The 15,667-nt window shown below is 43.7% G+C and overlaps 1 protein-coding gene across 1 annotated transcript in view; it reads left to right on the forward strand.

Annotated features, from left to right (window-relative positions):
* The window catches only part of LOC106570076 (RNA-binding motif, single-stranded-interacting protein 3), a 226,843-nt gene that overhangs the window by 75,528 nt on the left and 135,648 nt on the right, over window positions 1–15,667 (forward strand). The window contains exon 4 of the mRNA XM_014142038.2: window positions 7,024–7,115. Coding sequence (XP_013997513.1) covers window positions 7,024–7,115 — 92 coding nt within the window. The remainder of the gene's footprint in view (window positions 1–7,023; window positions 7,116–15,667) is intronic.

The raw sequence follows: 15,667 nt of genomic DNA on the forward strand, positions 1-15,667 counted from the left end.
AGACTGTCACATAGGCCTACAGTGTCATAGGGCTGTAGCCTACTGTGATTACTGAGAAATTAGCTTTACATAAAGTAAATACATGCTGGTATGCTAATATTTACATAGGGTAACATGCTGATATTTAGTCCTGTGATTATGTCTGTATTGTCGACAGACATAATAAGTACTCCCCCCCCACACTTTAGTTGCAGAGATTCAGAGGGCTACAGTCAATGGAGAGTGCTGAAAAGCTAATTAGAAGAGCATACGCAGATATAGACCCAGACATAGCAGAGTTGCTGAAGGAGGATGAGGATGCCATCATAGACATTCATGTATCCTTTGATGGCACTTGGCATGTAGTTGGATTCACTTCCAACCATTGCTTCTGGTACCAGCGAGCCCTAGAAAATGGTGAAGATCCACCCAGTCACAAAAAACATGGAGGTCATACATTTTTGAATAGAGAGATTGCACAGAAAATGGTACCTGTATATCATAGGATGTCAAATGATAACCTCTTCAAAATAATGTAGCACGGAGGAACTCAGAATGCAAGTGAATGTCTGAACTCTGTAATACGGTCGCGGTGCCCCAAAACTATCTTTGTGGGCAAAAGTCGCATTGACGCAGCAGCCAGTATTGCAGTAGCCATGTTCAATGAGGGAGCCACTGCTATATCAAATGTGATGGACAAATTGTAGCTTGACAGCACTTTGGTGACACTGGAAGCAATCAAAGAGGAGTTGTGAGAGCTGATGCTGCTTCAATTGACTGTGCCAAGCGTAGGCAAAGGTCCCATGACACAGTCAAGAAAGTAAAGCGGCACAAGCAACAACTCAAAGATGGCCTTACATATGGGAAAGGCATAGCTGATTAATGTTCTGTACATTTCAACAGCCATACAAAATCCTTGTATGTGATAAATTGAACAAAGTGATTTGAAAATTTGACCAAAACTGCATATTTGCCCAACAGACCAGTATTCAAAGCATATGCTCTATTGCTTGAAACAAATGTATTAAACATGCTAAAGTATTTGTAAAAGGTATATTTTATGTTTATTTGTCAGTTTAGAAGTGATATATGAATAAGAGTTTAATTCATGTGACATATACACTACCGTTCAAAAGTTTGTGGTCACTGTTTTTGAAAGAAAAGCAAATTTTTTGTCCATTAAAAATAACATCAAATTGATCAGAAATACAGTGTAGACATTGTTAATGTTGTAAATGTCTATTGTAACTGGAAATAGCTGATTTCTAATGGAATATCTACATAGGCGTACATCATCAGCAACCATCACTCCTGTGTTCCAATGGCACGCTGTGTTAGCTAATCCAAGTTTATCACTTTAAAAGGCTAATTGATCATTAGAAAACCCTTTTGTAATTATGTTAGCACAGCTGAAAACTGTTGTTCTGATTAAAGAAGCAATTAAACTGTCCTTCTTTAGACTAGTTGAGTATCTGGAGCATCTGCATTTGTGGGTTCGATTACAGACCCAAAATGGCCAGAAACAAAGTAGTTTCTTCTGAAACTCGTCAGTCTATTCTTGTTCTGAGAAATTAAGGCTATTCCATGCGAGAAATTGCCAAGAAACTGACGATCTCGTACAATGCTACTCCCTTCACAGAACAGCGCAAACTGTCTCTAACCAGAATAGAAAGAGGAGTGGGAGGCCCCGGTGCACAACAGAGCAAGAGGACAAAACATTAAAGTGTCTCGTTTGAGAAACAGATGCCTCACAAGTCCTCAACTGGCAGTTTAATTAAATAGTACCCGCAAAACACCAGTCTCAACGTCAACAGTGAAGAGGCGACCCCGGGATGCTGGCCTTCTAGGCAGAGTTGCAAAGAAAAAGCCATATCTCAGACTGGCCAATAAAAAGAAAAGATTAAGATGGGCAAAAGAACACAGACACTGGACAGAGATATGTCAACATCTTACTTTCACAATCTTAGTTAGCAGTCATCATCATGAATCAAGTCTACTGGCAAATCCTTATTAGTCCTTGTCATACGAAGAGAAATAATGAAAAGAAATATAGATAAAACGTATCGGTGCTCATCGGCCATTGGACATAAACATTACACAACAAGTTGGAGATCGCAAATTCAACAATGAGTGGTTTGTAAGGAATTGGTGACAGTGGCTAACTGCAAGCATTGCAACTGGGAAGTCCAGAATAAACAGCTAAAACTGGGAAAATATGTTTTGAACGGTCATTCAACTCGGAATTGTAAATCTTTCTTTTTGATGACAAAATTTGCCCATGAAGGCCACTTTCCTGTTCAAGCACATCACAACAACGTGAGTCCAAAAATGTCTCATGCTGCTTCATAAATTATGGAGGATGCCAGAGAGATATGTATCCTGTAGCTAAGAAAGTACTACGAAGTGTATGCTTTGTAATAAGCTGTTAGTAGCCCATGTGCTTCACCATAATAATTTGGTCTATTTTCACCAACACGGTATTGTAAACACATCGTTTCTGGCCGGTGTGTGCTTGTTTACTAACTTTTTTTGTACAGTTTTGACAGTGCTACTGATAGTAGTGGTGGCGCTTGGGTTCCACGTGCAAATTCAGCACACACAACATTCTATAATAGAATTGTGTTATTTAACGCATCAAATAGTGTTATATGACGTGTATTTTTTGGACACACAGAGACCCAAATGGCGTTCAATGTGCCTTACTCACCCTAATAATTTGGTCTATTTTCACCTCTTAATTTTGCCTACCGTTCTAACTTGTTTTAGAGAAATGTCATCATTGAATATTGTAAGAGTTTTCATTGTCTGTTTATATGCCCCCTTTATTTATCCTACAGTTCGGGCTTGTTGTACAGGGAGTACACTGTAAGAACGGCCCATGTTCTGAATTCTGTCGCTATTCATTTCAAAAGTTCTGAACAAATGGTTATATTGACTACGTCCATCGAGCTCTCGCTCATTAATATCTTAATAAAAATTACGGATTGACTGTTATCCGCTTGTCGTCCCCTTATGCCATAGTTTGTACATCTCAATTGTCATCCATATCAGCTATGTTTTTTTAAAGGCAGTAAATGAGGCTGAATGAACTGTTCGCTGCCAGACAAAGCTTTGCTGATAGCCAAGTGTAGCAGTGGTAAGGTGTTGGGACTGCTGTTGGGACTCTGCTGTTGGGACAGCTTTATGTAGGCCCTAACAGTTTGTGGGCACCATTTGTCACCGTTATAGTGCAATTAATGTATTGTTTAGTGTTGTGTTGTGTAGTAGCTTTGCTGGCATGCATCCCACTTTTTTTTTTTGCCCCACCAAGATTTACATGCTAAAACCACCACTGCCCATCAGGCAAGCCATTTACAATATTACATTGCCTATTGTTGTATAATAGAGATAACATTTCACATTGAACAACTATAGTGCTGTTTTTTGTTAACGACCATTTATCATTGTTCACAGCCTCTAAACCCATCTCTTAAAGAGTTCACATTGGAACAGATGCGACTGTGGCAAATAAATAAAAGATTTCAACAATAAAATACTTTAACTTCAAGTGCTAAAGGTAGTAGCCTACAATTAGGAAAAACGTAATTGTACACAAACACATAAAGGCTTAGGTAAAAACACTATCTAGACCTAGGCCTATATCATCAAATCCTTTGAGAACTGTGGTTCATGTTATGATATGAACAAAGAAATCTAGTCTCAGAGCATATTTCTGTCCTGTCCTTTGGAGCAGGACATCTAATGTCCATGGTCTTTTCATTACAAAAGTCCTGATCTGCTCCACAATATATGTTTGCCGGGTTGGGTCCAGTCCGGGGGACGCTTTCACATCTCTGGGAGGAAGGATGTTAAACATTGCACAGCAGCTGAAAATTGTTTCCATCTGAGTGAAAGCTCCTTGGCCACAACAAAACCAGGCTCCAGAAAATTAAATATGTAAAGTAGGAAATCAGACAATAATAGACAAGATATTAAAACCTTGCATTCCAGCAATAACATTCATTGACCCCCAAGTTCAAGCAATAATCTAAAAGTACAAAGACAAAATACGTGAAATGTTACTTGATCAACCTTCATCATCTCCTTGTACTGGTGGAGGAGAGCAGGTTTATGCTGAAAGACAAATTACACAAAAATCGGGTAAAACATGAATTAATTAATGTCCTATATCTTGTTATTGCCTGTTTACTCCTACAGCTGTACTAAAATGCCTTGTATACACTTAACCTGCTTCCAGCCCAACAATGGCAATGCAGACAAAATAACTAGCTAAATTTAGCAAACATTTAGCTTCATAATTACCAGCAGGCCAGATGTAAATTGTATTCATCTACTGTAGCTAGCCAGCTAGTTGAACATGTAAAAAAACAACAACCTCAAAATCTATAATCTAATAGCTAGCTAGCTAGCTAGCCAACTTAGCATGTGTCCTTATAACATAACATGGGGTTTGATTAGCTTTATAATCGATCAGCATTCGCACCACAGTGGCGGGGGGGCTTTACGTGGCTCATCGCGCTCTAGCGACTCCTTGTGGTGGGCTGGGCACCTGCAGGTTGACTTCAGTTGTCAGTTGAGCAGTGTTTCCACCAAAACATTGGTGCAGTTGCCTTCCGGGTTAAGCGGGCGGGTGTTAAGGAGCGCGGTTTGGCGGGTCACGTTTCGGAGGACGCATGACTCGACCTTCACCTCTCTCGATCCCATTTGCAGTGATGAGACAAGATCATATTTGAAATTGGGAGAAAAAGGGGGTAAATCAGCTTTGTGATTTCACATTTTATTTATATTTACAGATTACATACGAGTTTGTTATTAAGGCATATAAAAGTTCACATGTTCAAGAAGGCATTTCTGCCAAAAAAACGCATTTTGATAAAATGTTTTCAGTTCAAATTCATCTCCTGTGAAGTAGTGACGTGCGTAATACGCCCAGCTTTCTGTAACGGGTCACATTTAACAATCTGATGGACTTCAGATGGAAGATGGTTTTCAGTATCTCAGTCCCAGCTTTGATGCACCTGTACTGACCTCACCTTCTGGATGATAGTGGGGTGAACAGGCCGTGGTTCGGGTGGTTCATGTCCTTCATGATATTTTTGGCCTTCCTGTTACATCGGGTGCTGTAGGTGTCCTGGAGGGCGGGCAGTGTGCCCCTGGTGATGTGTTGAGCAGACCGCACCACCCTCTGGAGAGCCTTGTGGTTGCGGGCGGTGCAATTGCCGTACCAGGGCGGTGATACAGCCCGGCAGGATGCTCTCAATGGCTCTCATCTGTTTCTCAGCATCTTGTGAGAGCAAGTGTTTTGTACTGGCCAAATTACTCTCGTGGGATGGCTATATGTATGCAGGAACCCAGACAGCCTTGGCTTTTGGCTTCACAATAAAATACTGTCTGTGCTGTACCATGTTAGACATGCATACTGTAACTCCAGTTATTGAGGGCTTCACTGTCTGTCATATTGAACTCTCTTGTCTTGACCTACATTGTCCTCTCCAGACTCCTGCAACTGGATTCAGTTGAACTCTCTCTGTCAAGGCTTGTGTTTGGTATTCACGGGTCATTTGATCGTTTGAGGTTGCGCCGTAGTGCCGTGGCCTTTTGGCCTTGGTCTCTGAATGGAGCCGACCACGGTGACTTTCCAGTGACGTACAGGTAATCGCTACTCTGAGGAAGAATTACTCTCCAATCTCTGCTGAATGTAGGTCAACAATCTCTTTCTCAAATCCCCTTCCTGTTCCAATGAACATTCCTTTGAAGGGATGTCCTGAAAAGATTCTGTTTTTATGCTTCACCATTCACCTCTTGAATAATATATTTATAGACCGGTTAACTGCATCTCAGCTAAGTAGAACAACTAGATCTGTTTTGGTAATATGATTTCATTCAACCTTATTTCACCTCCAGCTCTTAAAGTAGAGTTTCCTAATTAACGTTTGTCAGTTCTTTTCCTTCATTTTACCACCCTGTTGTTAATCAGACGTGTGCTCAATTCCGTTCTGCCACAGGTTATGATTTTGCCATTATTTCACGCTCCTTTACCTCTATCGAATGCAGGAAAGTCCAGACACACACATCTGTGTGTGCGCACCCGTGTGTGTGTGTGTGTGTGGGTGTGAGTGTGTAGAGGGGAGCCACACCAGCTCGGCCCGGCTCCCCCCATTATCCCTTTCTAATTACACTTTCCTTGTTAAACAGTGGATCAGAGGCCACCATTGACTGCTTTTAATCCGGCACCAAATTTTAATTAACACCGACGCGACCCCGCCGCTGATACATCCCCGGGAATGTCGGGATCACAATAACTCATAAATCACAGCTGCAGATTTCATTCCCGCCTTTTCACCACTGATGAATTTCCAGAGGGGGGGTGGGAGAGTTGAAGAAGAAAAAAAAAACAAGGGAATGAACGAAGGCTCTTGTACGACGGCGTCAACCTTTTGAGAGATTTGTTTGCCGGGGAGAAAATTAAAAACCCTACGAAATGAAAATGGCTCTCTCTGTGCTAATGGGCTGTTGTTGTGAGGAGCTTGATGGTCAATGTCAGTCACTTCAAATATCAAGGGATTGAAGGTTTTGTTGTTTTGAGGGGGATTCCTTTCATTAGAAGAATCGATAGGCTGTTTTTTTTTAAAGAAATGATTGGCATGTTTGTGTATATACTTTATCTGTGCATTGTTGTGATTCTTTGTATATTTTTGTTGGAAAATGTTCTTAAAAAATGTAGCACTGTATAATGTAGACTGTACTGTAGGACTTTAAACTACCGGTGTATATTCCTTCATTCAAGTCGCTCACCGGCTTGGTTTGTTACTGCTAAACAGTTCATGTATGCTCCTAATTAGCATTCCTAAGCATCCCCATATGAACGTCAGTGGCGCTAATTATTAAGCGACGTAGTGCTTACAAGATATGAGAACTGGCAGCCTCTCTGGTCATATTACCCACCTATTACTGCTACAATTACCAAGCCCTGTCATTCTCTCTCTCCGTCTAAGAACTCCACCTGCATTCTCCATCATTCTTTCCTTCTCTCTTTACCTTCAGGATATGGCTTTGTGGACTTTGATAGCCCGGCTGCAGCACAGAAGGCGGTGTCGTCTCTCAAAGCCACCGGGGTGCAGGCTCAAATGGCCAAGGTAAGGACTGTTAGCACGTTAGCATCGTTGCTATATATGCTAATATAGGCCAGGCTCAAATAGCCAAGTTAAGGAGCTGTTAGAATGTTAAGCGCCACCTACGCTAATATAGACCAGACTCAAATAGCCAAGATTAGGAGTTAGCATGTTAGCATCACCACCATATATGATATTCTAGGCCAGGCTCAAATAGCCAAGGTTAGGATCTGTTAGCATGTCAGAAACTTAGTGTCACCCCCACCTACGCTAGGCCAAGCTCATTCCTCAGGCATCCCCCTTACTGGAATGGCTTTGCTCAATAAACACATTTTATACAGTCCTTTGATGACTTACACCCATTGCATACACTACATTATAAACCGGTGGTTCGAGCCCTGAATGCTGATTGGCTGAAAGCCGTGGTATATCAGACAGTATACCTTCGCTATGACCATTTTTTTAATATTTACTGGTCTAATTACATTGGCAACCAGTTTATAATAGCAATAAGGCACCTCAGGGGTTTGTGGTATATGGCCAATATACCACCGCTAAGGGCTGTATCCAGGCATCGTGCGTAAGAACAGCCCTTAGCCGTGGTATATTGGCCATATACCACACCTTCTAGGGCCTTATTGCTTATACAAGGTCAGCTCGCTCATTACTGAATATGGGCTTTTACAGTTGCATGGTCTGGGAGAGAATCACCAGGTGCCATGTGGTGGACACTGTCAATTAGGCTGTGCTCTGGTTGCAGTGGGCATAGCCGCCTGTCATGTGCTCTTTGATGTGAAAGTGGAAGCAGATGAGAGGAGCTGGAACATGAGACCCCAGTGAGCTCCACAGCTTGAGAGCGTGAATGGCCATACCATAAGGGCAGGTAACTAGAGGCTTAATTGAACATTAATCAGATGTTTAACTTGTACTGATGCTGCTGGCAATGGTGCTGATTAGAACTGTGGTGATGATGATGATGAGGAGGAAGATGAGAGAGATACTTCGACTTTTATTCACTATTCCAATAATGATGATGGTGAGGATAATGATGCTAGAAATTACGATGAAGATGATACCCCCATTATTGTGATGGAATATAATGGGAGTAGCAGCTAGAGGGGAAATTATATCCTCAAATGCACAATTTACCCATTTCCTCTCTTCACAAAGTGTCTGTCTTTCCTCTAATATTTATAGGAGGCCACACACACAGAATACAGATTAGGCTGTATGCTCTTTCCCTATTTCATTTAAAACCTTTCTTTCTATTGCTTTCTGTTGTCAGTCAACATTCCCAGGAGTTGGCTTTTGTCCCAATATAAAACAGCTGGCACGTTTCCAGTGTTCGTGTGTGTGTGTGAACGTACTCTTGAATATTTCCGGCCACATGAATTAAGGGTAGGCATTCTCTACTACTGTCTTTTTATCCCACGTCTGAGAGACATTAAGTCGTTTCGTTTTTATTGACTCTCTGTATCTCTGTCTACTCAGTCTCTCTTCTACTTGCTCGCTGTTCTCTCTCTCTATCTCTAACCCTTTGTCTCTCGCTCTCTCACACAAACACACAGCCACGCACACTCCCGTCTACCATGTGTTTGCCAGCCATACATTCAACAAGGGCAATTTAGTCCCATCCATAATTAACGTGGCAGTCTGTAGCTGTGACATTGAAAAACCGGTTGGTTGCCCCAGAGGCATCAAACAGGAACCCAGGTGAGCATCACCATCACATCCTGCAGGTGTAAATCATTGTGGCGATGGCTGCCACCCCGATGACTGAACACGGTCATGCTGGGGCTCATTCTCTTCATTCTCCACGTTCCCAAGGCTCCATTTTGTCACGTAGATCTCCAGCAACAAAGTAATAAACGGAATTGCGAGTCAGAGCCAGAGGCTTTGAGCTCGTTAAATAAAACCGTCGGAGTAATCAAGTTGTGCCTTCTTTTCCCGCCGCAGTGCCATTAAAAGGCTTTTATTGAGGTGCCTTATTTTAAACACGGCTGCGAGGGAGGGAAGAGAAGAAGGGAAGAGAAAGGTGGAGAAATGGGTCTTTATTTATTCTTCCTTCTCCTTTTGTCTGGGTGTCCCCCCTCTGAATTGGTAATACCAAGGAAATGTGAAACATTGGCTTCCTTTTTATTTCCTCCTCCCCCCTTGGGGACTGTGACAGCATGAGGGAGGATGAGAACCATAATTGAGGTACCTGAAGGACACTTCCTTGTGCCTCCCTCGCTGTCAGTCACCTACAAAGCAGCAGCTTGGGCGAGAGTGTGTGTGCGTGCAAGTGTTTGTGCGTGCGTCTGTGTGTGTGTGTGTGTGTTCATTGGTGGGGGTCCTAGCTGAAGTCTTCATTCTCCGTGTCACTGCGTGTGGAATGCTTTTTCTCACCGTATGAAGACTGACATTAAAAGAGACAGAAGGATAACAAGTAAACGGTCCGCTTCTCCTCATCGAAGATGCAAACCTGTCAAAGAGCTCTCCTCCTCAACTCTCCACAGGCTGCCATTTTCCCCTTGAGCCAATCACACTGAATTATGGGGTGAGCGCCCTCGATTGTGGTGGTTGTGTCGGAGAAGCAATTCCACCCGACAGCTGCTAGCTCTCAGTCAACAACCCAGTCTTTATGGAAATTATCTCTCTACCTTTGTCTTTGTTTGTCTTATGGTTGCCGAGATGAAAACAAAGCTCTCCCTTTTTCTCTCGCTCTTTCTCTCTCTGTCTCTCTCTCGCCAAGCTACCTGAACCAGCCCAGATTAGCCATAGGATCCCCAACATCACACGGATATTTACACGTCACACTCCCTTGACATACATATTTAGATTCACCTTGTATTCAATCTGAAATCACTGCCTCTTGAGCTAACAAACATTACCATGTTTATTCTCCAGTAATAACAGAGGCAAATCGGAACGTGGGAGAAAATAACAACTTTTTTAAAAGCCCAAAATGAGAGCCTCAGGTTCATTTGGATGTGGAGGGTGTTATTGACATGTAATATGTGACCGACCGTCTCAAATCGGTCTTATGTAGCAACATTTGAAATAGTTATTTTTTTACATTGGATAAACGTAGAGACTCAGCGTTAGGTTGAGTTTTACCCTCTCTAACTCAGGACTGTTCACCCTCTCTGTCTCTGCTTGACCTTCACTTTCTGTCCACATTAGAGTGAGGGGAAAATATCCGGCCCATCAGGCAGCTGTCTCTGTTCGCCATTTGGACATTTAAGGGCCCATGGAGTTGTTACGGTAACGTTTGGGCCTCGGTCAGGGCAACAGCCCAATAAACGTAGAATAACGGAGATTGACATTCCTATCTCTCAGGGGAAATTTCAATATTGCATTTATATTCATACAAACAGCGAGGAAGCTCCCTGTGGGTGGTCTGGGCAGTCTGCGGTGGTATGATTTTCATTATTACCCTATTATCCTTTAAGGGTGATTTCTTTGACACAGTTCCTGCACTGACGCCCCTTTACAGTTGAACGAGACGAAGGGTGACCTCTGGACTCCAATCAAACGGATGGTTGACGCCGTTGTTGGTGTGGCTGAGAATAGCTAGGTTAGCTTAGCATAGCCGCCCTGCACCACAGGCTGAGGTCAACTTTGGCTTCTTCTCAGGCAGTGGGAATCTATTCAGAAAGAAAGGGTAATTGGCTGGACTAAAGGATACAGGTGCCGGTTCAGCACCCATCTCTCTCTGCAGTTTGTGTTATCCCACCTTGGATATGATGCCATTTCAGCATGACATTGCAAGCTGTTTGAGAACTGTGTTTTTCATAAAGCATAATGGTGTCAGCCAGAAGATAGTCGTAATAAGCACATTTCCCAGTGTGGTGCCATCGAGACTGGGGGTGTCATAGAGATTATGGTGTAGCCTAGTAGAGACGTTTTCTAGTTCCTCCGCTCCATATGTGTCCGCCTGTCACAGCCGCTCTTTGAATACGCCACATAGATACATATTCTTGTATCCTTATCAAGCCCTTCCTCCTTTAGTTTATACTATACCTTTCTCCCCCTAGTGACAGTATGACAGTATCACTGAGTGTATGGGAGGCTACGAAGCCTCCCTAGGTTCCCCTACACATGTATATTCCTCTCTCTTTATATCTCTATGTGCATACGTTGCATAGGCGCCTCATGCAGAAGCATCTTCTTGCCTTAGCGGCAGCGCGCCTCTCGACCCTCCCTTTCCCAAAGTGATACTTTTGAAGGGCAAAACCAGCGCGAGTGAGAAGGACCATCTGACTAGCTCCCAATCCCGTGCCCCGTCATTGGCTCGCACTGTCTCAGCGCTCTAATTACGCTTCAATCATACGGAGGAGCGCGGCGTGCGGTAAATTATTTCACAGAGCAGCTTGGAGACGTGCAGAGAGAGAGAGAGAGAGAGAGAGAGAGAGAGAGAAGGAGAGGGGGAGAGAGAGAGAGAGGAAGAGGGAGAGAGAGAGGTTTGGCAGAGACCGTGTCACCACAGACAGCCAGCTGCAGCGGGAGACAGGCCAGCACTAATGAACAAAGTTACAAACTTATCAGAGGGAGAGAGTGTCTGGTCTGCCACACTCCCTCTAGAGGAGCGAGAGTTACAGTAACTTTTAATGGACATTGGCATTCATCACCATCCCAATACACAGAGAAAGACTTTAAATTGATATGGGATTTATTTAAAAAAGAAAATTACTCTTTGTTAGAGTTTGTTGTGACTCCACTTTGTAATTCAATTCTCAATTCATTATACGATCCTATCTGTAGTTTGAATGGCACTACGAACAAAGACAAATAGTATTCTAATTAAAGTAACATTGGGGCTTTATTCAGTGAATAGCTGTCTATTTTGTTACCAAATTGCCCAGCAGTGGCCCTGAGCCCAAATCGGTGTATTTCAAAAGGAGTGAAGGCCAGCCTCAATATGCTCAATGCTGCCATTGCGTCGCTTTGAAGCAAATATAAATACATATAAATACGGCTTTTCAGACTCAATAATGGCCACCGTATGCAGTTATTCCAATCCCTTTGATGTGGCAACTGTGTCAAGCCCCTCCCTTAATCCCTCAATTGATCTGCGTCCACTACCAGACTGAGGAAGAGCCATTTCAAAGGACCCTGATTCCACCATCACAGACAGACAGACAGACAGACAGACAGACAGACAGACAGACAGACAGACAGACAGACAGACACAGACAGACAGACAGACAGACAGACAGACAGACAGACAGACAGACAGACAGACAGACAGACAGACAGACAGACAGACAGACAGACAGACAGACAGACAGACAGACAGACAGACAGACAGACAGACAGAGCAGCACTTTGCATTACTTTACCCATTTGGTCAGAGAAAGGACAGCAACGCTCAGAACGTGTCTTCAATTGAAGCTATGCTGGACAAAGCTGGATAGTGTTTAAAATCTGTGTATTTTCATGCCTTCATGGTGTTAGCCGTTTTAGCTACACTATAATCTGTACATTTTACGTCTAAATTGTGGAACAGTAATGTACTTAGCAACATATTACTTACAGATTGTCAGAGAAAATGGCTTATGTCAGGGGCTCAGAGGTTTAGTGAGGTTGAGGTCCGAACATTTTTAGTTGAAGCTCATTTACTGCATTTCTATGCATATTGTAATTTTCAACAGTAAGTTAGTTGTTATTATTATTATCTTGAGTGGCGCAGCGGTCTAAGGCACTGCATCGCAGTAGTCCGGACCTAGACACACACACACACACACACACACACACACACACATTTGTGTGTTTGTTTCTTTGATGGGAGTATGTTGTGGGCTTGTAGTAGGCGGCTGTGGCTGCAGTAGAGAGCTTTAAGCTCTCCCAGCTCTCTCCCAGCCCAGGCCTTCCGTGCGAGCCGCTGATTCAGTTGCCCCATTTCAATTTGTCTTCATCAGTCATACCAATTAACTCGGGGATTAGATTCCTCAATGCCAGCAATCTCCGGCCCTCCTCCCTACCCCTCCCTTGTCTACCCTCTCTGCCAGCATGCACGGCCCTGACTATACACATTATAGATATGTTTAAATCTACGCTCAACTAACAGCTCCCTTGTAGACATTCTTATCACTGGAGGTTTCGCAATCCCAACTGACGCTCTTCTTAGTATTCTGTGTGGTGGGGAGACTAAGGTGTATCAACAGAATTTTAAAGGAGAGGAGAGACTTCTTGACTATGTATTTTATTAAAATTCAGTGTGATGGACGGCCTACTATTTCGCCGTTTCCACACATTGTAAAGGAGTCTACTCCTTGACCATGTATTTTCAGGGGGGATTTCTCTGCCATCATTTTCCTCTACCTATCATCCTTCACGAGGCATGAGAGGGCAATTTCCCCTTACAGCCTGGAAACTGTGAACTGTGAGTTTCCCCTCCGACCGAACCAGCAGGAAAATACCACGAGTGCCAACTTAAACCATGCAGTGAAGTAGGAGCTATTTAAAGCTAAGGGAATCCAAATGACATTGAGTGACGAGCCTGTCCCTGCTCATGCTCCTGAAGCAGGTTATTTTCACGTTCACACACACATGGCTTATCTAATAAACAAAATAAGCCACATGTGATTCGCTTTTTTTTTTTATAGCGCAATGCTGTCATAATGTATGAATTAAGCTTCCATACATTTAGATGGAGAGAATAACAGAATATATGCGTGAAGTAACATTTCAAGGGGTAATTCATCTGTAGGTTCTTTCAAAACACACATTAATCCACCGCCTTACTGTGTAACACACACACACACACAGAAGACGAGCGAAAGTGCCACTAGCCAGGCTATGTTTAATTCGCTCGAAAATGTAACACGATTAAGGTACCCTCCCACCATAGCACAGTTACATATTCAGGGCTTAAAGCTCCTGTCTGCGTGAGTTTACATTTCTACCGCGCTGAGAAAGCCTCTCAACGTAATTAAGATTTAATGCTAATTCTGGGCGCTGCTGCACAGTCTGTTTGGATTTCCGACTGGCTGCCGATGGTAACACAAACAAATAGTGCCGACCGTGTTACGTGCCTGGCCATTAACGAGAGACTAATCACGCACTAGCTTGGAGTGAGGCTCATGGTCAGGTTTGTCCTTCTCATCCCGTGACTGTCTGGCTGTCACCGGTTTGTCACTGTCTGTCTCTGTCTCTTTTTGGCCATCTGTCCCCCCACCAACACCATCCCTCTCTCTCTTTCTCTCGCTCTCTCTCTGGTTCTCGCTGTCTGTCTGTCTGTCTCTCGCTCTCTGGTTCTCTCTCTCTCTCTCGTTCTCTCTCATGTTCTCTCTCTGCAGGCCCCTAATGAATTGTGCAGGCATGCCATGTTAAATTAGACTGACAGTTTCCATCATATTGGTAGGGACTGTACTGTAGGAGGACTCTGAGACAGAGCAGCATAGAGCTCTGGCCATGTCAAAGGGCCCACGTATCAGCCAGGGGCTGCCTAGTGACTGTTGATGGATGGGGAACTGTGACACCCATGTCTCTTATTCAGACTAATGAGGGAGAGGGAACTGGGAAAGTAGTGGGCTCTGGCTCTCTGGCTTTGGCAATGCCGTTTTTTCCCCCCTCCATCTGAATGTCACTGTGTGTGGCGGTGTGTCTGTCCAATCTCTGCTTGTGATCTCCGAGTGGGGGGGGGTGAAAGGTCAACAACAACAAAAAACAAGAGAGAAGCGAATGTCAATTCTGTATCTTCGGGATGAAATTAGCCTTTGAGTTTTCGTCTCTGGGGGGGAGAAAAGAAGGAAAAAAGTGAGGGAGTCACTCTACTCTCTCAGGTCAACCAGGAAACCAGACTCACCCAGCAGCTGCCCTTAATGACCTTCTGTCCCAGCAGACACGTCTCCACTGACTGCTGGTTTAGAGCAGGGGAGGTGTGTGTCTGCGTGTGCGTGCGTGTTAGCGTGTGTGTGTGCGTGCTTGCGTTCATGTGCGTGCACGCATACGGTGTGTGTGATGGGGGGGCCTCTTCAGAGTTCAAATATGAAGCTGTCTCCAGGGCCTCAGTCAGAGCAGAGTGAGATCCAGTCAGCAGTTCAGAGACCACGGGGGCAGGCCAGATACTGGGGGTAGAAATTATCACCATCTGCGGGGTGATTCCTCCACACCACATTTTGCTGTCCGGGGTTGTTTACCCTACATAACATACTGTACATCATCAGCACATCCTGAAAACAGACCGAGCCCTCCTCCGAGGCTGTTAACCTTGAGCCCTGTGTGGATCTGGGTGGATGATGCATGTTCGGCTGTGTGTGCTTGTAAAATCATAGGGAAATGTGTACGTTTAACTTTTCTTAGACATAACGTTTGAGTATATTCACATTCATGTGGTTCAATGAGATTTTGACTCACTTGGTTCAATGAGATTTTGACTCATTTTCAAGGAAGTAGACACATTTACATGTCAATCACCGTAGTTCCCTCTCCCTCGATGAACCACTTATGTTTGAAGGTTGCTCACATGGCTTGGCTGTGATTCTTTCATCTCCCCCTCCCCCTACAAATCTGTGATGTGTGTGGGGTGTCTGCTGTTTAAATGTGTTCTTTCCGCCTCTGCATTGTGTCAATATTTTGTCTGCGTTCTG

The sequence above is a fragment of the Salmo salar genome, chromosome ssa14 (assembly GCF_905237065.1).
Source record: "Salmo salar chromosome ssa14, Ssal_v3.1, whole genome shotgun sequence".
NCBI lineage: Eukaryota > Metazoa > Chordata > Actinopteri > Salmoniformes > Salmonidae > Salmo > Salmo salar.